Source organism: Aethina tumida, chromosome 4 (assembly GCF_024364675.1).
Source record: "Aethina tumida isolate Nest 87 chromosome 4, icAetTumi1.1, whole genome shotgun sequence".
Taxonomy (NCBI): domain Eukaryota; kingdom Metazoa; phylum Arthropoda; class Insecta; order Coleoptera; family Nitidulidae; genus Aethina; species Aethina tumida.
Window position 1 is genome coordinate 5,013,518 of NC_065438.1, and position 25,173 is coordinate 5,038,690.

The 25,173-nt window shown below is 23.4% G+C and overlaps 1 protein-coding gene across 4 annotated transcripts in view; it reads left to right on the forward strand.

The window, feature by feature from the left end:
* Positions 1-2,323: 2,323 nt before the first annotated feature.
* The window catches only part of LOC109602936 (protein vein), a 91,016-nt gene continuing 68,166 nt past the window's right edge, over positions 2,324-25,173 (forward strand). For 3 of the 4 annotated variants that reach the window (XM_049965832.1, XM_049965833.1, XM_020019379.2), the window contains exon 1: positions 2,324-3,716. In XM_049965832.1, coding sequence (XP_049821789.1) covers positions 2,897-3,716 — 820 coding nt within the window. In that variant the 5' untranslated portion in view covers positions 2,324-2,896. The remainder of the gene's footprint in view (positions 3,717-25,173) is intronic. The other variant, XM_020019378.2, reaches the window with a different exon arrangement.

The following is a 25,173-nucleotide window of genomic DNA, read 5'->3' on the forward strand; positions in this document are numbered from 1 at the left end:
ATATAAAAATAATTGATCAAAGTTGACCTGCAAATTGTATAATATGTATAGAAATCCATAATTTATGAAATCTATAAATGTATACAATTTTCAAAATGTATAAAATCTATATGAAATCTACATAAATAAAATCTACATAAAATGTACATAAAATGTATATAAAACCTATATAAAATTAATATATAATGAATATAAAACGTATTTAAATTCTATATGAAATCTACAAAAATCTATATAAACTATTTAAAATATATATAAAATCAACATAAAATTTGTATAAAAATATAAAAAATAAATAAAAAATTAATATAATATTATTGATATAAATGTATAACCTATTTAAAATCTACATAAAATTTATACAAAATATACATAAAATCTTTATATTTATATAAAATGTATAAAAAATCTAATCTAAAAAAAATAAAATCTATAGACAATCTACATAAAATCTATGTAAACTATTTAAAATATATATAAAATCTATATGAAATTTGTATAAAAATATAATAAATATATATAAAATTAATACAATATTATTAAAATAAATATATAATCTATTTAAAATCTACATAAAATTCATATAAAATATACATAAAATCTTTATATTTATATAAAATGTATAAAAATTAAATTTATAGAGAATCTACATAAAATTTATATAAAATCTACATAAAATCTGTAAAAAATTTATAAATCTAAAAAATCTACATAAAATCTTTGCAAAATGTATATAAAATCTATAAAATTTATCTTTCTATAGGAAATCTATATAAAATCTACATAAAATCTGAAAATAAATTTTCATGTAGATTATTTAGGTTTTATAAATTTATTTAAAATTTTTATAATATCTATATAAAATTTATATAAATTTTATAAAAAATGTATTTAAAATCTATATAAACTTATATAATTTCTATATAAAATCTACATCTTTATAAAATTTATATAAAATTTATAAAATCTATATGAAATCTACATAAAATCTTTATAAAAACTGAATAAACTGTATTTAAAATGTAAATAACATCTATATAATAAAATCTTTATAATATCTATATAAAATTTATATAAATTTTATAAAAAATGTATTTAAAATCTATATAAACTTTATATAATTTCTATATAAAATCTACGTCTTTATAAAATTTATATAAAATTTATAAAATCTATATGAAATCTTTATAAAAACTGAATAAACTGTATTTAAAATGTAAATAACATCTATATAAAATCTTTGTAATATCTATATAAAATCTACATAAAATTTAATTAAAATCTATTTAAAATCTATGTAAAATTTGTAAAATCTATATAAAATCTTTATAAAACTTATTTAAAATTTATTTAAAATTTATATAAATTTTATATAAAAGGTAATTAAAATTTTTATAAAGTTTATACAAAATCTATATAAAATATAAAATATATATATAATTTCTATATTCTATAAATTCTATAAAAAAATCTACATTAAATCTATGTAAAATCTACATAAAATCTATATGAAATCTACATAAAATTTAAATGAAATCTATGTAAAATCTATAAAATCTGTTTATAGAAAATCTATATAAAATCTAAAAATTTATAATGTCTATATGGAATTTACATAAAATCTTTATATAACCTATATAAAATTTATATAAATTTTATATAAAATCTATTTAAAATTTATATAAACTTTATATAAATTCTATATAAAATATAGATTAAATCTTTATAAAATCTATAAAATCTACATAAAATTTATATAAAAGCTATATAAAGTCTATAATTTTTATATAGAATCTGCATAAATAATAAAAAATCTACAACTGTATTTAAAATGTATATAAAATCTACATAAAATCTATATAAATTTTATATAAAATTTATGTGAAATGTATGAAATCTATCTATCTATAGAAAATCTATAAAAAAATAAATTTATAAAAAAACATAAAATCTATAAATTCTATTACAAAATATAATGAAATATAATAACAATTTGTAAACTACATAAAATATCTATAATAAATTCCATAAGTTAATGTAAATTAAATAAGCTAATGTAAATAAAAATAGATAAAACATTTATTAGAAATGTACGAATGTATGTGTGTGTAAAAGAAACCCGAGACGCGTCACGACAGTCGAACGAAGAAAGGAGCCCGTCGAAGCGTCCGAAAGCATCGAAACCGCGGCACGGCGGACCGTCACCGCCTGTTCCTCCGCCACGCCACACCGTCTCACCGCCAGGCCGCGTCCACGGGGGGACGCGGCGCGTCGCGACGTCGTCCTCGGGGGGTTCGTGCGACGGGAGCAAGAGAATCGGTGGCGGCCGCCGCCGGCGTCGCGCTCGCCGTAACCGTAACCGATAGGTGGGGAACGACGGCCTCAGTTCAGCTTGATCGTCTCAGCGGTGAACATCGCCCTCAAACGGTGGCCCAGCCAGAGAGAGTAGGCCGGTGTACGTCGCATCGTCAGTGCGTGTGTTCGTCGCGCTGCTCCACACCGAACCGAAGCCGCACACGACGGCAACGATTCCGATATTCATTTAGTTGTTGTTTTTTTTTTTTTTCTTTTTGGTCGCCCATCAGTTTCAGCAGCCGTTCCACCCCCACGATCCTGTCGCGGCGTCGGATTTCGTGTGGTTAATGCGGTTTAGCGGATCTGGTGTATGAGATGCAGTGTTTGGTGGTGGTATTGCGTTGGTGATGTGTGTCAGGGATGTCAGTTTGTAAAGGCGCTCGTTCGTCCAGCTGTCCAGGCTGGGAAGATGAGTCTACGACAGACGGACGTGGAGGTTTTAATTCGGCACCTGAATGCAAGATACCGCTCCGACAATTCAGGGCCGTGAAGTCAACGTAGAAGAGGGACCCCCGACTCGAGAGTCAAAACCGCGCTAGACATGTATAAAATATCGTACGAAAAATGTGTATGTTTTATATTCCTAGTGATTTTAGCAGTTTTAAGTTGTTCAGGTTTCCGAATAGATAATTTAGCCATGACGGACATCACCAAAAGAAACTCGAACTCTGACCCAAACTCCCCGAAAACATCCGAAATATTCGACAGGATCTTCCACCAAACGCAAACGCCGCAAACGTTGCAGAATCCGGCCGCCGTGTACCGGCACAGGATCCGCCATCACCGGAACCTGAGGGCGCAAGCACGAACCCACGACCGAACCCATCCACCTACGGGACACACCGGCACGTTGGTCTTCCCGCCGGGCACGCAGCCGTCCCAAGTCGAGCACCTCAGACACCAAATACCGCCCACCACCCACCTCCAACCGACCAGTCCCGTAGCCACCCGCTCCCAAAGATCACCCCAGAACCCCAAAAACAGGGGGACGAAGAGACCGTTGCGGTGCCAGCGGGAGGACATATCGCGGAAACTTTACCTCGCGCCGATCGTAGTGCACGCGAAAGTCGAATCGCTATCGGGATCGTCCCACCCCATTCACTTTAAAGTGCTCGAAGTTTACAAGAACTCATCGCTGCCCGTAGACGACACCATCATACTCACGCTTCACAGGAAGAAGTCGCCGATGAATTGCGAACGAAACGAAAGATTCACTTTATCTCAGGACTACATCCTCTTTCTGCGCTCGTTCAGTGCCCACAATTACACGCTGTTCGCCGCCTCCGAGAGGCTCAGGGGCAAGTCCAAAGCCAGGCAGAAGATCTTGAACATCGTTAGGAAATTCACCAGGCCCAATTTCAGTAAGTACATTTTTATCGCTACTAATATATTTTTTGTTTAATTTATTTACATTAATTATTTAATTATTAATTATTTAAATAATTGAGTCAAAAATATTAATAAATTGACAAATATAAAAATGTGAATAAAAATTATACATAACATTATAAATAACATATACATTATAACATTATAAATAATTATAATCAACGTGTGTTTAATTATATTAATTCAATTAAATAAAATTAAAATAATTGTATTTGACATTTGGCATACAATTAATATTAAAATGTTAATTAATATTGTTAACTGTCAAATACATAAAAACATTAATTTTTATAAATATATAAATTTATTATTTATGTATTATAATTTATTTATTATCATTTAATAATATACTTATATATTTTTATTTTATTACATTTATTAATTAATTATATTTATTATTAATATTTATTTTTAAAACACATTATGAAAATATATAAATTTTACATATGCCTTCTTTTAATATATTAATAAATAATCTAATTTCTTGTGAAGAAAGTTTATTTAACATCGTATATTATTATATAAATAATTAGAATCAATGTTTATTTAATCATATTGATTTAATTAAATAAAATAATTATATTTAATATTTGACAATAGTAAATGCCAAAAAATGTTTTACTTATAATTGAATATACAATTAATATCAAAATGTTAATAAAATATTTCATATTTGATATTTGTAACTGTCAAATATTAAAAAAATGATAAAGCAACATATAATTTCCATAAACAAATATTTAAATCTATTATTTATTTATTATTACATGTTATTAAAATTATATTTAATATTATATAAATTATAGAAATGTTGTTTAAATTTAATATCTATATATCAGCAATATATCTTATAATACATTAATAAACAATCTAATTCCTTGCAAAAAAAGTTTATTTAATATTTTATTTGACATTTGACAAAAATAAATGCCAAAAGAAATGTTTTAATTTTAATTAAATATACAATTAATATCAAAAATCTCATATTTGATATTTTTAACTGTCAAATGGTATAAAAATATAAAAAAAATATTATAATAATAAATATTTAAATATATTGTTTATATTTTATTATTTTATTATTGTATATATTTAATGTTTATTTTTAAATCAAATTAAGGAAATGTTATATAAATTTAAAATCTACATAGCAACAATATATTTTTTATTTTTTAATAAACAATCCAATTTTTTGTAAAAATGTATATTTGACATTTGACAATAAATAAATGTCAAAAATATTTTACTTTTAATTGAGTATACAATTAATTTTAAAAGGTTAATAAAATATTTCATATTTGTTAACTGTCAAAGACAAAGTGCAAAAAAAAATTATTAATTTCTATAAATTTTCAAATATATTATTTATATTTTATTTTTCCTTTATTAGTACATATTATTATTTTTATTATTTTATTATATTTATTTATTTATTTAAATCACATTATGGAAATGTTAACATCTATACCATCAATATAACATTTTTCATTTGACAATAGTAAATACCAAAAAAATGTTTTACTTAAATATACAAATAAAAGCAAAATGTTAATAAAATATTTCATATTTGATATATTTAACTGTCAAATACCAAAATAATAAAAAAAACATAATTTCTATAAATATTTAAATATGTTATTTATATATTATAATTTATTTATTATTAAATAGTAATTTAATTTTATTTTTTTATTTTATTATTTTATTTATTTATTATATTATATTTAATGTAAAATTATAGAAATTTAATAAAAATTTAACCATGTCCCATCAATATATATTTTATATATGTTAATAAACATAATTTCTTACAAAAAAGTTTATTTAACATTATATTTGACATTTAAGAATTTTTTACTCTTAATTACCATGTACCATCAATACATCTTTTAATATATAAATAAACAATATAATTTCTTAAACATTATGATTTCTTACAAAAAAGTTTTTTAACATTATATTTGATATTTAAAAATGTTTTACTGTTAATTAAATATACAATTAATATCAAAATTTTAATAAAATATTTCACATTTAACTGTCAAATACAAAAAAATAATTATATATAATTTTGTATAAATAATTAAATATATTATTATTTAAATTTAATATTAATTTTTAAAACAACCAATTTATTTTTTATTAATTAATTATATTAAATAAAAACTAATTTTTTGTTAAAAAATATTTAACATTTTTAATAAATAAGTCATTTGTACAAGGATAATTGTTTAAATATTTGATTTTATTAATATAATACGTGTTATCTAACAAATTAATATTATTAAATTTTATTTAAATTTCTAAAAGTATACTAAAGAAAATGGATAACCCGAAAATAGAACCAATGTGTACTTGTAAAAAATATAATTTTATTGTATCTAATATTAAAAACGACAGTCCCAAAGTCAAATAATGAAAAACTAAAACATCTGTGCAAATCCGAAATCGTTTTTTTCAGCTTAATATAAATATTATGTGAAAATTACGAGCAGCTCCGATGGGAAAATAAAACGGCAAAATAAACATGCGTTTTCTTACGTTCTCAAATATAGATTTTAGTGTGACATAAAACAATTATTTTAAGCGAGAACACTTGACAGTCGAATTGCAATTAAATTTTAAGAGTGAAACGCTCCCTTATAGAAAATATTATGCTATCGTAAACAAGTAGGTTATACAACCGTAGTACATATCTAAAATCGTTAGTTATGATAATAATTCCGTGAATTTTTACAAATTAATCTTTATACCAGGTTTATTTTAACGAAGATTGTACCGAGATAAATCTCGACGGATACTTCAAAACGATTGAAATTATTAACCGCACCGTGAACGAAAGATTTCAACTAAATATAAACTTTATCATTTCACAGGGAACAACATTATTTATTCCACGTTAAAAAAACAATCGCATCTCATTTAATAACCTCATTGTATGATAATTATAACATTTAAATTCACTGTCAGTTAATTAATAGTTGGTTAATTAATTGGTGAAAATAAACAAATTAGGTGCGAGCCGGTTTTCGGTTATCATCATCGAAATAATCGTCACAATTAGATAAGTATTAATTTAGAACTTATTTGGGTATCATAAGTACCAACAAGTATCTATGGGAAGGTGCGAACTGTTTTGCATTTTTATAAAAATGGTGGAAGCGCATTTTCCAAATTTGCAATTTACATATAAAAAGTTTATACAAATTTTAAACCACACATAAATCACTGACTCTATGCTAAATTTTACAGCTAAAAAAATGCTGTTTTAATAATTTAATTCATAAAAAAAATGTATTATTAAAAATAATTATTAAAAATTTTTAATGCCAACTTCAATCTAGTATTGTTTTAAGTCTTTAAAAGAGAGGACTGATTGCTATAAATAATTGCAATCTTATCTATATCAGAAATATTTTAAGTGAAATAAACTTACTGACATTATCTTTTTATAGAAGAAATAGTGAATATTTTTTTATTGCGACAAATGAATCTTTATCTTACCTTTACATTACATGGGAAGTCCACAAATTCCTGAAAATTGATTGAAATTAGTTTTAAACATGTAAAAAATAATTAATAATATTGGTACACAATTAAGATTAATTAATATTAGAAGAAAATCATATAATTTCCTCCTCTTAAAATATGAAATTAATATTTATTGCTAATAATAATTTAAATTTAATCAATATCACTTTATTTGTGAAGAAACAGTCAATATTTTCTTGTTGAAAAAAGTTAATCATCATCGTTCTATTTATCATTAAACAAAACATCATGAAAATTAAAGAAATTCCTGAAAATTGGAGGATTTTAAACATGCAAGAAATAATAAATACAAAATAAAATACGATTATAAAATATTACTTTACGATGAAAATTAATTATAAGGAAATTATATGTAAAAAATTACAAAATAAACTAAACAATAATATAATAACACTCAATTTATTACTTCATGCTAAATTTTACAACTAAAAATTTTAATTTTTATAACTCAATTCGCAGAGAAAGGGTTTCTAAATCGAATAATATAATATAAATAATTTCTAAACAATTTTATTATTTTTATGGCACTTTATCTGGTACTTTTCTCTTAATTAATATGAAGAATTAATTTCAAATAATAATTTTAAGAGTTATTTAAAAATAAATAAACTTATTGGACATTATTTTAAAAAAAAGTATATAATGTATATTGTTTTGTTAATTGTTATCTATTAACAACCTAAACAACATAAAAATGCCTGAAAATTGAAGAAAATTCTAAAAAATTATATAATAAACTAATTAATAAAATAATATTAAAGAAATATATAAAATATTACTTTAATTTCTTTTACCAAATAATTTTTTAATCAATTATATTAATACAGTAGTTATTACAATTCATATTATCAATTTTCTAATACTCAAAACTAATTGTAGATAAAAATGTTAACTTGAAGGATGGATTGTTAATAATAATTTAAATTTTATCTATATCGGAATCATTTTAAAGTAAATAGTGAATATTTTTGGAGTTATCTGACCTAAATATCACTAACCTAAACATGGAAATTCCAGAAAATTTGAGGAAATGAACATACAAAAGATAATAAAGAGGTGGATAGTTATTAAATATTAATTTACAATCAAAATTAATTATAAACAAGTTTTATGTAATTATAATTATTAATAAACTAATTAATAAATTAAAAAAATAAAAGTAAAATATTTATTACTTCGTAAAATCATTCAAATTACTTTTTAAACTAAACATATTAACTTGATAGATGGATTGTTAATAATAATTTAAATTTCATCTATATCAAAATCATTTTAAAGTACATAGTGAACATTTTCTTTTTTGAAACAAGTTAATCATTATCTTTCTTGTCTATTATTAACCTAAACATGGATATTCCAGAAAATCCTGAAATTGGAGGGAATGAACATACAAAAAAAAAATAATTATAAAGAAGTTATATGTAATTATAATTGTTAATAAACTATTATTAATAAAACAACATACTACAGAAATATAAAAAATATTTATTGCTACGTAAAATATAGTCAAATTACTTTTTGACCTAAAAATGTTAACTTGAAAGGTTAATTGTTAATAATAATTTAAATTTCATTTATATCAGAATCATCTGAAAGTAAATAGTTTTTGGAATAAGTTAATCATTATCTTTCTTATCTGTTATATTACAAAAAAATGAAAACAAAATATTTATTGCTACGTAAAAAATATTCAAATTAGTTTTTAAACTAGTTACGAAAGTGTTACTTAAATTTGTTATATTCAACTTTTTTTTTAAGAAATTATATTTAATTATAATTATTAATAAACTAATTAATACAGAAAAAAAAATAAAATATTTATTACAGCATAAAAAATATTCAAATTATTTTTTAAATTGTCCAAAAATTCCTGAAAATTGGAGAATATTTATTAACATTAAACATTCAAAAATTAATAAAGAGATTGTTTAATTATTAAATATAATATTATATATACTGTTACTTCAACTTTTTTTAAAATAAATTATCATAATTAATCATATTATTTAAAAAATTCTATTTAACTTCAAAAATATTATTATTTATTTTTAAATTATTATTTTTCTTTAAATGAATGTATACATTCATTCGTAACAAAATAACAAAATAAGTTCTATTTACCATTAATTTAACCAAAAATAAGAAGAAAGTTTAAATATTATATACAGTTACAGCTGACAATTAAAATTATATGTAAGAAAATAATACGTAAATAAATTAAAATAATTCACAAAAACATTCATATCTAAATTTAGTACAAAGTAAAAGTTTAATTAATATCTATAATCAATTTGAACAATAAAAATTATTCACCTAAAATTATATTAAAAAACAATTAATCATATTTCTCGTATTAGTAACAGGTAAATCCCAAAGCAAAATATAAATAAAAACTAATTTAAAAAAGGTTTCAATAATTTATTAATTATAATATATTATATTATAGTAAGTAGTTATATGACAACTTTCTGATTTTATTACTAAGTGTAATTAATATTTTAAATTAAATCCCAAATTAATGAATATTTTCTTGCTGCAGCAACTTAATCCTTATCTCTCCTATCCCGTTATTAATCTAATCAGCATTGAAAATTGCAGGAATTCCTGGAAACAACAACAACGATTGACTAAACTTAATTTTCCCACACACACATACGATTAAACCGATTAATTGTCTGTCCCCAGTGCGAAAAAAAACCCATGCGAACCGTTTTGTGTGGACTATGGCAAATTATTATCTCGACGCATAACTTAAACGTATGACTATTAAGGTATCAATAGCGCAATTCATGAGCCAAAGATAATTCATCTGCAGCGACGAGGTTACGAACACAGATCCGCGTTATGTGTGCGTGTGTACGAGTTAAACTTATAAAACAAATAAGTTTTAAGGCAAATTTCCTGTTGGGTGATTTTTTTTCACTCGCTCCGCGTAATAATTTAATCAAGCTGCGACGAGTAAACAAATTCTTGTCGGCCCTGTTTTAACACCTATGGAGTCTGTGGTCTGCACCTGATAAATTTAGGAATCTATTTTTTACCATTACATAAATAATTAAGCTCCAATTTAAATACACCGATTATATATATGTATATGTATATGTATAAATATGTTGTCCTTGGAAAAAATACGTAGACCACAGTAGTTACATCAGTGGTAACCAAAATCTAATCGGATTAATTGGCACGGTTGTCAGTGCCCAAATAAAATCACTTCCCATTACAAACCGATTGTGAGTAAATTATGCGTACGGTACGGATTTGGTTTTTTCGTCACGTGCCTTATGGCCGGGGCCCCAAAGCCGATTATTTTACGCATATATGGACAATCTGTGCTACTGAAAAGTATGTCATTTAGGTATTTCATCAATGTCTCCGATCCACCGTACATAAATCATCGGAACAAATTTATTCATTCGGTTTCGATACCACACAAGAACTGCAGTCGTTCCAGACGGTTCGATTGCGTTTTCGGATTTTTCTTTTTACGGTCCGAATCGATGTTTGGTTGGCGACAACTTGCCCGTACTTGTTGATGCTTATCGCGGATTTATCAATGCCACCATTGCAAATGTTTATATTAATTTTATGCTGATAACTATTAAATACACATCTACATTTCAAGTCTTAGTTGTCAATATTTGAATATATGTTTTTTTCTTAATTTAAGATAATTTCACCAAATAACTGAATTATATTAAATTAAAGAATTTGTCACATTTCCAAATACTATATAAACAATTTGATATCCAAATGAGCCTTTTATAAAATTGATTGTAATTTGGTTCTTATCTTTCATTCGTTTGATTGAATAAAAAATAATTTAACCAAGTTTTAAAATTTTTATTTGAAAATGTTTATTTTTACAAAGAAAACATGTCTAATTTTGTTACACACTTATAAATCTGAGGGATTTAATTAGAAAAGTAACTAGAAAAAATAATAAATAAACGTTATCTATCCTAAATTTATATCCATAGTATGTTTATTCTAAAATTATTAAAGTAAAAATCATAGTTTAGTTAAAAGCTATCATCAATTTGATTGATTAATAATTTATTTATTTTATAATTTACAGAACAAACTAATTTTGATACAATCTTATAAAACCAGAGATTTAAGAAGAAACATGAATTTTGATAGAAACTTAGATAAAACCTGAGATTTAATGAAAAAAAAAATGATTAGAAAAACAATAGATGAGAGATATTTATATTTAAAATATACAATATATATAAATTTATATTTAAAATATCTTTATTTTAAAATTATTGAAGAAAAAATTAAAGCTCAATTAATATTTATCATCAATTTGATTAATTACAAATTATTTAAATAAAATTTTAAATTTATATTTGAAAATGTTTATTTTTCAAACATAATTTACAACACAAATTTGTCTAATTTTGATAAAATCTTACAAAATCAGAGATTTAATGGAAAAAATGACTAGAAAAAACAATAAATGAGACATATTACACTAAATTTATACATTATAATATTTTTATATTAAAATTATTGAAGAAAAAATTAAATTTTGATTAATATTTATCATAAATTTGATTAATTAAAATTTTTTTAGCTAAAATTTGATTTTTTTTTATTTTTCATACATAAATATAAAAAAAATTTGTCTAATTTTAATAAAATCTTACAAAACCAGATATTTAATGGAAAAAATGAGTAGAAAAAACAATAAATGAGAGATATTATTCTAAATTTATACTTAAAATATTTTTATATTAAAATTATTGAAGTAAAAATTGAAACTTAATTAATATTTATAATAATATACTAAATTTATAATTGAAACTTAATTAACATTTATCATCAATTTTGATTAATTAACTAAAATTTGAAATTTTTATTTAAAAAAGTTTATTTTTCAAACATGATTTACAACACAAATTTGTCTAATTTTGATAAAGTCAATAGAAACAATAAATGAGAGATATTATACTTATATTTAAAGCTTCATTAATATTTATCATCAATTTGATTAATAAGAAATTAATTAAAATTTGAATTTTTTTATATAATATTTATTTTTCAAACATCATTTAAAAAAACTAATTTTGATAAAACCAAAGATTTAATGAAAAAAATGACTAGAAAAAACAGTAAATGAGAGATATAATACTAAATTTATACTTGAAATATTTTTATTTTAACTAAAATTTGAATTTTTTATTTAAAAATGTTTATTTTTCAAACACATTTACAAATCAAACTTGTTTAATTTTGATATAATCTTAGAAAATTAGAGATTTATTTAAAAAAACGATAAAAACATTAATAAATAAGATAAGTTACCCCAAATATATTTACTTACTTACATTTCTATCGTAAAATTATCAGTGTAAAAGTCAAAATTTATGGGACAAAAACATCAATTTAATTGAAAATTTAAATATATTCTCATTTTTCTAACATAATTTACAAAATTTATGAAACAAAAGAGTGAATTAAAAATGAACTAACAAAAATCTCTTAAATTTATACCCAAAATAATGAAATATAAAATTATTAAAATTAAAGTTTATTATCTAAAATTGTCAATTTGGTCGGATGAACATAATTGAGAACCTGTATTTTTAATTAAAATATTCAATTAGAAAATAACGACCATGAGAAACATGAAAAATTATCTTAATTTTCATCGTAGAAAGTTTTTGGACTTGTGTTGTCATATTGACGTGTGGTTCCACTTAATTTCACATAATTTTTTATACCAAACATTTTCCCCTACTTCCAAAAATTGGAAGAATGAAGGAAAATGAAATTATTATTATTGTAACAATGTGAAATTAAATGTGAAATTTAAAAAGAATTTATGGTAATCCGGCCATAAAACCGACACCATTACTTAGTGCCCTGAGAAACGTCCTCAGCGGCAATTCGTCCGAACCCCACCGGATTTTACAAGAAGGAGAAACAACAATTATCGCGACATTTCGAGACCATTATTCATAGCCCAACAAACTCATAACAACATGCAGGCATAAAACCAACCGTGAACCACGCATTCGACAAGCAATAAACTCGATTTTCACGAATTAGAACGAAAAACGTGTCGTGGACCCGTCCCCGGCTCTGGGTGCAATCAGATTACAAAAATAATAAAAAAATAAAATAAAATAAAACCATCTCGGAACAATATGAAGAATTCGCTGATGAGAGGCCGGCATTCGGCGATAAGATAAGGGGCGACATCAAAATATTTTTATGGCAGCAAATTGAATGAATGGGTGCGATAAGATGCAACCGGGCAAATATTGAAGGCGAGTTTTTCGGTGTGCGTCTTGAATGACTTTGCCATGTGTGTTTTATCAATTAGATTCGCGTTAGTTTACGTGTAATTTATTAATAAATTAATAAATACGATTCTGGCTGGTTAATTTATGGGGGGGTCTTCAGATGGTCGGTTTCATTTTTGGCGGGGTTTTGGCCCTTTTAACGATTTAATTTTACACCTGTTGCCACAGCACCGGTATCAGTTTTATTAATCTGTTGCCTCCAATAATATTACGGTGTAGTCTGAGTTGCATAATAAATTATTAATATGTTTTTGATTATATTACCATATTAAATATGTCTTCAGCGTTTACCTAAACGTATATATTCGTTTTAAACCTTTTGACGAAGCATGGCGTCTTGTACCCACCCACGCTTCCGAATATTATTAGTGATGAACCGATTTTTTCATGTATTAAGTTTGTAATATGTTCGTTGAATTGCCAAAATTACCCGGAAAAACGTGGTGTTCAAACGCTAATAAAATACTATGATCTACTGTTATTGCAAATACAGTTGTTTCGAAATTAAATCTATGTTCTATTTTAAGATGAATATGTTTACAAATTTTAATTGGGAATTAAATTTTATTTCATTTAGTTTCAGATAATTACTCACTGTTTCTTAAGGTTAATCTTTGTTAACAAGACTCATTAACTTTTTGAATAAATAGATGTAACTACAATAAATAAATCTTAATTTAATTAATTATAACATTTTGTACCATTACAGTTTATTTTTCATTACGATAAGATGCTTAAATAAGTATAATATAATATTTAATACTATCAATAGTAAAATCAGAGATTAGATAAAGTTACGTTAGGTTAGGTTAGAAAAATTCCATTATTTTTTTTTTATTACATCTTAATACAATATATTTTTAATTCTTTTTCAGAACATGTTTAAGTACATTTTAATTTTCTTAAAATTATTGATCATATTTTAAAAACTAGAATGTTTAATATCACTTATTGTTTTTAATTAAATTAAGTAAAATATTAAGCAATTAAAATGTTTGAATATCTCTTATTAAATTATAATAATATTAATAATTAATAATAGTATAGATTTTTTAAAATTCTCCTTTTTCATAGACAAGTTTTTATTGAGTTTAAGTAAAATATTAAGAAATTAAAAGTTTTGAATATTTCTATTAAATTATAATTTATTAAAAATTAGATTTGTTAAAATTCTCCTATTTCACATAATATTTAAAGATTTTTTTATTAATTTGTGACGTTTTGAGATTATTCTGTATATTTTCCTTTCCTTTTTATGTTTAAATACATTGAAAAAATTGCTTTTAATATCCTGAATTCAAAATAATGCATAGTCAAATTAGATTAGAGGATGTTAAATTAGCTTAGAAAGGACCAGGTTGGTTTAGGCAAGTTTAGTTTAAATATGAAGTCAAAAAATCAAACATTAAATATATCTTACTCAAATAAATAAAGATATTTTTACTAATTTTAATATACTACTATAATTTGAGACCACTTTTTTCATTTTCTTATATTTATTACTCCTTTTTATGTTTAACTAAATTGAAAAACATGTTTTTAATATTCACAATTCAAAATATTACATAATTAAATTATACACTAAAGTCTTCCATTAATTTAGAAAGGATTAGAAATTTCTAATTTTGAATATTTCTTGTTCAATTATAATAAAAAATTAATTTTATTAAATCAAGAAAGAGTTTAAGTAAAAAAATTAATATAATAAAATATTTGAATATTTCTTATTAGATTATAATGAAATAAAAAAATAGACTTGTTAAAATTTTCCTTTTTCAGAGAATATTTAAGGATTTTTTTTACTCATTTTAACAATTTGAAATCATTCTTTTCATTTTTTATATATTTATTACTCCTTTTTATGTAAAATTATACTGAACAAATTGTTTTTGATATTCTGAATTCAAAATAATACATAATTAAATTAGATTATAAAGTCTTAAATTAGCTTAGAAAGGATTAGGTTGAGTTAGGATAAGGTAGATTAAAAATGATCAAAAAGAAATTTCTAATTTTCAATATTTCTTGTTTAATTATAATAAAAAATAAGTATAAGTAAATCAAAAAAATATGTCTAATATTCAAAATGCAGAAACATTATTAAAATTAATTAAAATTAAATTAGGTAGTTATATATAAAATTAAAATTAAACTATAGGTTAAGTAAAAATTCAAAGACTAAGTAAAAAGTTAGGAAAATAAAATTTTTGAATATTTCTTGTTAGATTATAATTTAATAAAAAAATAATTTGTTAAAATTCTTCTTTTTCAGAGAATATTTAAAGAATTTTTTACTAATTTTAATAATTTGAGACCATCTTTTTTATTTTCTAATATTTATTACTCCTTTTTATGCTTAATTATGCTTAATTAAATTGAATTGAAGTTTTTAATATTTAGAATTTAATATTAGAATAATAAATAATTAAATTAGATTACAATATCTTCCATTAATTTAGAAAGGATTAGGTTGGATTAGGAAAGGTTGATGTAAAAATGAAGCAAAAAAAAATTCTAATTTTGAATATTTTTTATTCCATTATATTATAATAAAAAATTGGTTTTATTAAATCAATAAAATATTTCTAGTTCTCAAGATATACGAACATTATTAAAATTAATTGAAATTAAATTAAGTAGTGATATATAAGGTTTGAAATGGAACTAACTTAAGGTTAAGTTTAAGTAAATAATTTATAAAATTATTATTTTTAAAGATTTACTAATATTATCAGTTTGAGATCATTTTTTTTAATTTTTTTTATATTTATTACTTCTTTTTATGTTTAATTAAATTAAATAAAAGTTAATAATTCAAAATTCTCCATTTTCATAGAATATTTAAAGATTTTTTTTTTATTTTAACAATTTGAGACCACTTTTTTCTTTTTCTTATATTTATTACTCCATTGTATATTTAATTAAATAGAAAAAATGTTTTTAATATTCAGATATTTAAATTAAATTTAAATTTAAATAAACAATTAAGATAATAAAATTTATGAATATTTCTTATTAGATTATAATTTAATTAAAAAACAGATTTGTTAAAATTCTCTTTTTTCAGAGAATCTTTAAAGATATTCTTTACTAATTTTAACAATGTGAACCCACTGTTTTATATTTTTACTCATTTTTAAATTAATATTCAGAATTCAAAATAATTAAATTAGATTAGCTTAGAAGATGAGTTAGGTTAGGTTAAGATAGGTTATTTTAAGTATGAAGTAAACAAATTTCTAATCTGGAATATTTATTCCTCAATTATATAATAATAAAATGCTAAAATTCTCATTTTTTCAACAATTAAAATCAATCAATCTTAAGATTTCTCTAACTAATATCTTGTAAAATTGGTTAACTAAAATAAAATAATGTTTAGCTTTTTATTTGAATGAAAATTTACCTTTTATTTCTTTATTTTACAATATAAATTGTTAATTTTTACAAATTTAGACATATTTCATACAAATTTAGAAAGATCTCCAAAAGCCCTAAGAAGAAATATAGTTTTCGTTCAAAATATTTCGTAGAAAATAGCATTAATCGAGATAAATTTCGGATGTGCCCCCGTAACACCGGTCCTAAATAATTTTCCAGTCAAGTGAGCGTGTTCCCCGACAGTGGCACATCGCGGTGCGTCTTGGCAGTTTGCTTAGTCATACATGGCAAGCTGGATGGCGCGTCGAGTGACGAGCGGAGCAAGGCCCGATGCCATGTGCCGCATACGGCCGTTATGCCGTTGCACATTAACAACCCCCCAAACAAAAACACCATCGCCACTTGACGATTGACGTCGATATAACACTTAACTGTTTCCCACCGATGCGATCCGTCTTGTTTACGCCACGGTGCCACCATTGAGGACGAGACTAACTCGACTAATATTTCGTGTGCCGGAGCCGAAAATCGTTTCGGGGGGCCCCCGAAAGGTAGCAACCAAGAAAACGGTGGTAACAAGCTGTGAAAACAAACAAAACGCGATTTGTGCAATTTTCCACGAATTAAATTTATATTGAATGATAATATTTATACGCACTTTTTTTATGTTATGTTATGAATGGGATTTATAATTAGAGTAAAAATGTACACAAGGCACGGTTCCTCGAAGGCCCATTTTAAATTTCATTCATTATTTAATCTTGGGTTACATTTCCCCCACGTTATGCTTTAAGGGCAGCCAATACTGTTCCAGTCAAATAATCGTAAATGATTTTAAAATCGACGTGGAATGAATATACAGACAAACAGAGGAGTAAAACACGGTGACGATCTAGGATAATGATCCCGATTATCGGATTTACACATAATATGGACACACACCGATGATCGCGTTTGTGATGGGTGAGGCGCAAGGCCGACACTCGACTGTCTCAATGACGCAGCTTTGATTTTGTTATTTTTTTTTTCATGATGTTGGGTTCAGAAACGAATCGCTATGTTTAGGATGCATCGATTGCGGTTATTTGTCCTGTGGATTTGCTGTTATCATGATGATGGGTAGAGTGGAACACTCTATTGATACCAGAGTGAGTTTTCATCCAATTCATCCAATTTAGTTATTTTATAATATATTTAGTTAGAAAATATTTATTAATAGTAATGAATAATAGCCACAAAAACTTTGATTTACTTTGTTTTATATTATATTACTTTGTTTTATATTATACTGAATCACAGAGATATTTATATAATAATTATCTAAATATAACGAGTTTATTTATTAAAATATAAATAATAAAATTATGTAGAAATATTCTGTCAGACTGTCCCCAAGTAGGATACAGAAATGAATTTCTTGATATCTGATAATTTAAATACCAAACAAATTACTTAATAAATTGTTCCACAATATTGAAATACATTTAATTTATAAACAGATTTAAAGACATATTTAAATAATACTCATAAATACAAGTTTTAATAAAAATTTTATTAGAATAAATAATAAAATTATGTAGAAAAATTCAGTAAGTTCCCCTTAATAACACTACTTTGATTTTTCTTGTGATGTGGGATTCAGAAATGAATTTTTGAGCTTAAAATACATTGAATGCAGTTTTTGGTCCTGTAAATTTAATGTCATCATTGTGTGGGGAAGAAAAGAAAGAACACCTCATACATACCAGAAAATTGTGTTGATAAACTTTTAAATAATAAAATTTATACACATTTAAAATACAATTAAACACATTATTTAAATTAAAGAAATAATTTCTGTAATAGTGTTTATTTTTTATACAAAAATTTATTTATTACTTAAGTATAATGATATTTATCTGACAATTTAAATATAAAACAAATTACTTAATAAATTGTTCCATAATATTGAAATACATTTAATTTATAAACAGATTTAAAGAAATATTTAAATAATACTCATAAATATAAGTTATTATTAAAAATTTTATTAGATTAAATGATAAAGTTATGTAGAAAAATTCAGCAAGTTCCCCTTAATGACAATACTTTGATTTTTCTTGTGATGTGGGATTCAGAAATGAATTTTTGAGCTTAAAATACATTGAATGCAGTTTTTGGTCATGTAAATTTAATGTCATCATTGTGTGGGGAAGAAAAGAAAGAACACCTCATACATACCAGAAAATTGTGTTGATAAACTTTTAAATAATAAAATTTATACACATTTAAAATACAATTAAACACATTATTTAAATTAAAGAAATAATTTCTGTAATAGTGTTTATTTTTTATACAAAAATTTATTTATTACTTAAGTATAATGATATTTATCTGACAATTTAAATATAAAACAAATTATTTAATAAATTGTTCCATAATATTGAAATACATTTAATTTATAAACAGATTTAAAGAAATATTTAAATAATACTCATAAATATATGTTATTATTAAAAATTTTATTAGATTAAATGATAAAATTATGTAGAAAAATTCAGCAAGTTCCCCTTAATGATAATACTTTGATTTTTTTGTGATGTGGGATTCAGAAATGAATTTTGGAGCTTAAAATACATTGAATGCAGTTTTTGATCCTGTAAATTTAATGTCATCATTGTGTGGGGAAGAAAAGAAAGAACACATCATACATACCAGAAAATTGTTTTGTTTAACTTTTAAATAATAAATTTTATACAAATTTAGAATACGATTAAACACATTATTTAAATTAAAGAAATAATTTCTGTAATAGTGTATATTTTTTCTACAAAAATATATATATTACTTAAATATAATGATATTTATCTGACAATTTAAATATAAATCAAATTACTTAATAAATTTTTCCATAATATTGAAATAATTTATAAAAAAAATAAAGAAATATTTAAATAATACTCATAAATATAAGTTTTAATAAATATTTTATTAGAATAAACGATAAAATTATGTAGAAAAAATCAGTTAGTTCCCCTTAAAGACACTACTTTGATTTTTCTTGTAATGTTGGATTCAGATATGAATTTTTGACTTTAAAATACATTTCAAACATTCATTGGAATGTATTATTTGTAATTATTTGTCCTGTAGATTTGCTGTTATCATAAAAATGGAAACCTGCAATTCTTACTAAAATAAACTTTCGTCCAGTTTATTGAATTAATAATTTATAGTATAATTAGAGAATATTTATTAATAGTAATGAATAAATTCCATACTAACGTATTTTATTTGCTTTGTAAAAAATTTTATTTTACTGAATCATAAAGCTATTTATAAAATATTTATATAAATATGAACGTTTTAATAAGTAAAATAAATAACAAAAATATGTAAAATATTCAATCAGACTGTCTCAATAATATTGCTTTAATATTTTTTCTAGTAATGTGTTCAAAAATGAAGTGGATTTCTTCCTGTCACTTTATTGGCAAATTAATTTTATTAATAATTTACAATATTAGTAGAAAATATTCCATAATATAAATAAATAATTTAGATACAAACACATTTGATTTACTTTCCAAGAAATTTTCTGAATTGCACAGATATTTATCTGATAATGATCTAAATATAACGAATTCCTCGACTAAATTATTCCATAATCTTGTCTACGTTTAATATATAAATAGATTAAAGAAAAATTTAAATAATCGTCATAAATATAAGACACAAATTATAATGTTATATAATTTTAACAGAATAAATAATACAATAATGTATAAAAATTCATGGAGTGTCTCAATTATGCAACTTTATTTTTTTGCCATTTATGTAAATTGCATCAATTGCAGTTTTTTGTCATATAGTTTTATTAATAATTTAAAACATAAATATAAGATTCATGAGTTGTAAATAATAAAATCTAAAAATAAATTTAATTTACTTTATTTTGCTAATTTTTATATTAAAATTAATATGCGTCTAATTTTAATTGAATAAATAATACAATTATGTATAAAAATTCAAAGATACAGTGACATAATTTGTAATATAAATTGAAATGTTTGAGATTTAGTTATTAAATAGATTTGATGTTATAATTAAATAAAGAATAAATCCATAGGTAATATTTAGAAGATTTTTTACATTACTTAAATAAATAATATTTTATTTGCTTTACTATAAAATTCAGTTCAGCTTAATTTCAATGATTTTTTGATATCTGATAATTATATAAATATAAAAAATGTTTGATAAATCGTTTTATAATCTGTTTATTTTTAATTTAAAATGTTCATTAAATTAGCATAATAATTTGCAGGGATTACAATTTATTGAATATATTGAATATTAAATTTGTAATTTTCTTTATAGACTCAATCTTTTAAACAATAATCAATTTTTTTATTATCCATGAACGGGGCTAATACTGGACCAATCAATATTTATCTGATTATCTAAATAAATATACAACGAAATTCTTGATAAATTATTTTATAATCTGTTTACATTTTATTATAGATATTTATCACTAAATTTTATTAGAGATCAAAAGTTACATAATAAATAAAATTTATTTACAATATTAATAACATCAAATAAGATCCGAAAGGAAAAACCAATAAGTGAGCCCAAAAAATGACCAAAATTGTTGGAAAAAAAATTGCTAAAAGTAAGAATATTCGGTTAAATCATCCGAACGGCAAAAGTGTGGTAGAAGAGACCAGGACGGAGCGAACCGAAGCAGACTGTTTGGTATTGCGACTGTAATGCGCTGGCTATTTCTGGTTGTCTGGATTACTTGCCAAGTTGATCTCCACACCGTTTCTATTTTATTATATCCTTTATCTCGGCAAAAAAATCCTCTTGAACGGGCGAAAAAATAGAATGACAGATACGTCTGACGGGCACTTTAACCGTGCTTTTTCCTGCTCTCACACTTTAAAAAAAAAAAAAAATTAACTCGTTACTTAGTGTGATGGATAAAATTTGAGTTATCAATTTTAAAATTAAGTACTCCTGGCAAAGTTTATGTGGCGTTAATGATTTATGGATTAGCATATGAATATATTGTTTATTTTCCTGTAAAACGCTAACTGCTTCGTTTATTGACACACGTATAACTTGCAATAAAATAATAAATTATTAATTTTGAAACAATAAATCAAATCATGAATCCTTTAATCGTTATTTCTTAGTAAGCTACAAAATTAAAACTGGGAATATTGGAAGAACTTTATTTTAATTTTGTGTATCGTATTACATAACATTTTTATATCTAGTTCTGAAAACACCATATAACTAATATGTTTTATCTACTTTATCAATAACTTGATGTAATATAATAACATATAAATTTGTTTGTTGTCAAGACCTGAGAATAATTTTAAAATTTAACTACCACAAGTTTAAAATAAAGTGCTAAACAAATACATGGATATTTAACTGCCAGAACTTTAAAATAAATTCTGATTAATTACTTAAAGTTTGAATCTTTATCAACACAATTTCTTTGAAGTGTATTAAACAATTAAAACTACGTATAATTTTTGAGTTTGAGTCTTTATTAATACAATTTCTTTGAAGAATATTCAAATATTCTTTAACAATTAAAAGTCATTATTGTCAAAATTATGTATAAAATTGGTTACTCTTAATATCTGAGGAAAAATTTAATTTTTACAGCCAAAACTTTGAAATAAAATGTTAAATAATTAATTTAAGTTCGAATCTTTATTAACACAATTCCTTTGAAGAAAAATCAAATATTCTTTAACAATTAGAAGTCAATATTTTCAAAATTATGTACTAAATTGGTTACTGTTAAGATCTGAGTATAATTTTAATTATTACAGCCAAAACTTTGACATAAAATGCTAAATAATTAATTAAAGTTTGAATCTTTATTAACACAATTCATTTGAAGAAAAATCAAATACTCTTTCAGAATTAGAACTCATTATTTTCAAATTTATGTATAAAATTAATTAATGTTAAAATCTGAGTATAATTTTAATTTTTACAGCCAAAACTTTTGAAATAAAAGGCTAAACAATTAATTAAAGTTTGAATCTTTATTATCACAATTCTTTTGAAGAAATATCAAATATTCTTTAACGTTTAGAAGTCATTATTTTCAAAATTATGTATAAAATTGGTTACTATTAAGATCTGAGTATAATTTTAATTATTACAGCCAAAACTTTGAAATAAAATGCTAAATAATTAATTAAAATTCGAATCTTTATTAACACAAATCCTTTGAAGAAAAAGCAAATATTCTTTAACAATTAGAAGTCATTATTTTCAAAATTATGTATAAAATTGGTTACTGTGAAGGTCTGAGTATAATTTTAATTTATACATCCAAAACTTTGAAGTAAAATGCTAAATAATTAATTAAAGTTTAATTCTTTATTACCACAATTCCTTTGAAGAAAAATCAAATATTCTTTAACAATTAGAACCCATTATTGTCAAAATTATGTATAAAATTGGTTACTGTCAAGATCTGAGTATAATTTTAATTATCACAGCCAAAACTTTGACATAAAATGCTAAATAATTAATTAAAGTTTGAATCTTTGTTGGCACAATTCCTTTGAAGAAAAATCAAATATTCTTTAACAATTAGAAGTCATTATTTTCAAAATTATATACAAAATTGGTTACTGTTAAGATCTGAGTATAATTTTAATTATTACAGCCAAAACTTTGACATAAAATGCTAAATAATTAATTAAAGTTTGAATCTTTGTTGGCACAATTCCTTTGAAGAAAAATCAAATATTCTTTAACAATTAGAAGTCATTATTTTCAAAATTATATATAAAATTGGTTACTGTTATGATCTGAATATAATTTTAATTTTTACAGCCAAAACTTTTGAAATAAAAGGCTAAACAATTAATTAAAGTTTGAATCTTTATTAACACAATTCCTTTGAAGAAAAATCAAATATTCTTTAACAATTAGAAGTCAATATTTTCAAAATTATGTATAAAATTGGTTATTGTTAAGATCTGAGTATAATTTTAATTTTTACAACCAAAACTTTGAAATAAAATGCTAAATAATTAATTAAAGTTTGAATCTTTATTAACACAATTCCTTTGAAGAAAAATCAAATATTCTTTAACAATTAAAGTCATTATTTTCAAAATTATGTATAAAATTGGTTACTGTTAAGATCTGAGTATAATTTTCATTTTTACAGCCAAAACTTCGAAATAAAATGCTAAATAATTAATTAATACAATTCCTTTGAAGAAAAATCAAATATTCTTTAACAATTAGAAGTCACTATTGTAAAAATTATGGTTAAAATTGGTTACTGTCAAAATCTGAATATATTTTTAATTTTTACAGCCATAACTTTAAAGTAAAATGCCAAATAATTAATTAAAGTTTGAATTTTTATTAACCCAATTCTTTCGACGATATTAAAATATTCTTAAACAATTTAAATTCAGTATGAAATAGGTTGTTGTTAAGATCTGGGTATAATTTCAATTTTTACTACCAGATCTTTAAAATAAAACGATTTTTTTACGTGTACCCAAAACAATAACAGATTATCAGATTTACAATTCGTTGACAATTAATCTGCTTTATATTTTTAACACCAAAAGACAAAAAGGTTAAATGCAACAACTGGTTAAATCGTTTAAACTTCAAGATCACACAATATTAATAGCTTTTTATTTTAAAAACAAGACAAATAAATTTTCAGTGTTACTCATACCAGCGGTTTAAATTGCTGTCGGCGATTTGTATAGTAGAATCTATTAGTCGCGGATAAATTACGGTGAGTAGTTAGTCACTGTTGATAACTTTAAGTCGTTTCGGATTCGGGAAAATTAATATCGTTGTTTTGCCCGCGCCGTCCAGCAGTTCCTGGAGATTAATGCGGCGACCCAGAAACCAAACATCCTGGTGCACCGGGAACTTCCCGACGTTTCCCGCTTTGAAGTCCGCGTTTCTGGAAACGTGCCCCCCAAAAAAATCAGGCGAATAATTCAAAATGGCACGATACGTGCCCGAAATAGACTAATTAATGAACCAGGCCCGTTTCGAAGACAACACACCTGTTTTGTCACGGGTAAATGGCGGCGCCCTCGTTTCAAAAACGCCGATTGAAGTCGCTCCAGGTTATGCAATCGGGACTCCTTTCCGAATTGGGAACGTTCGACTT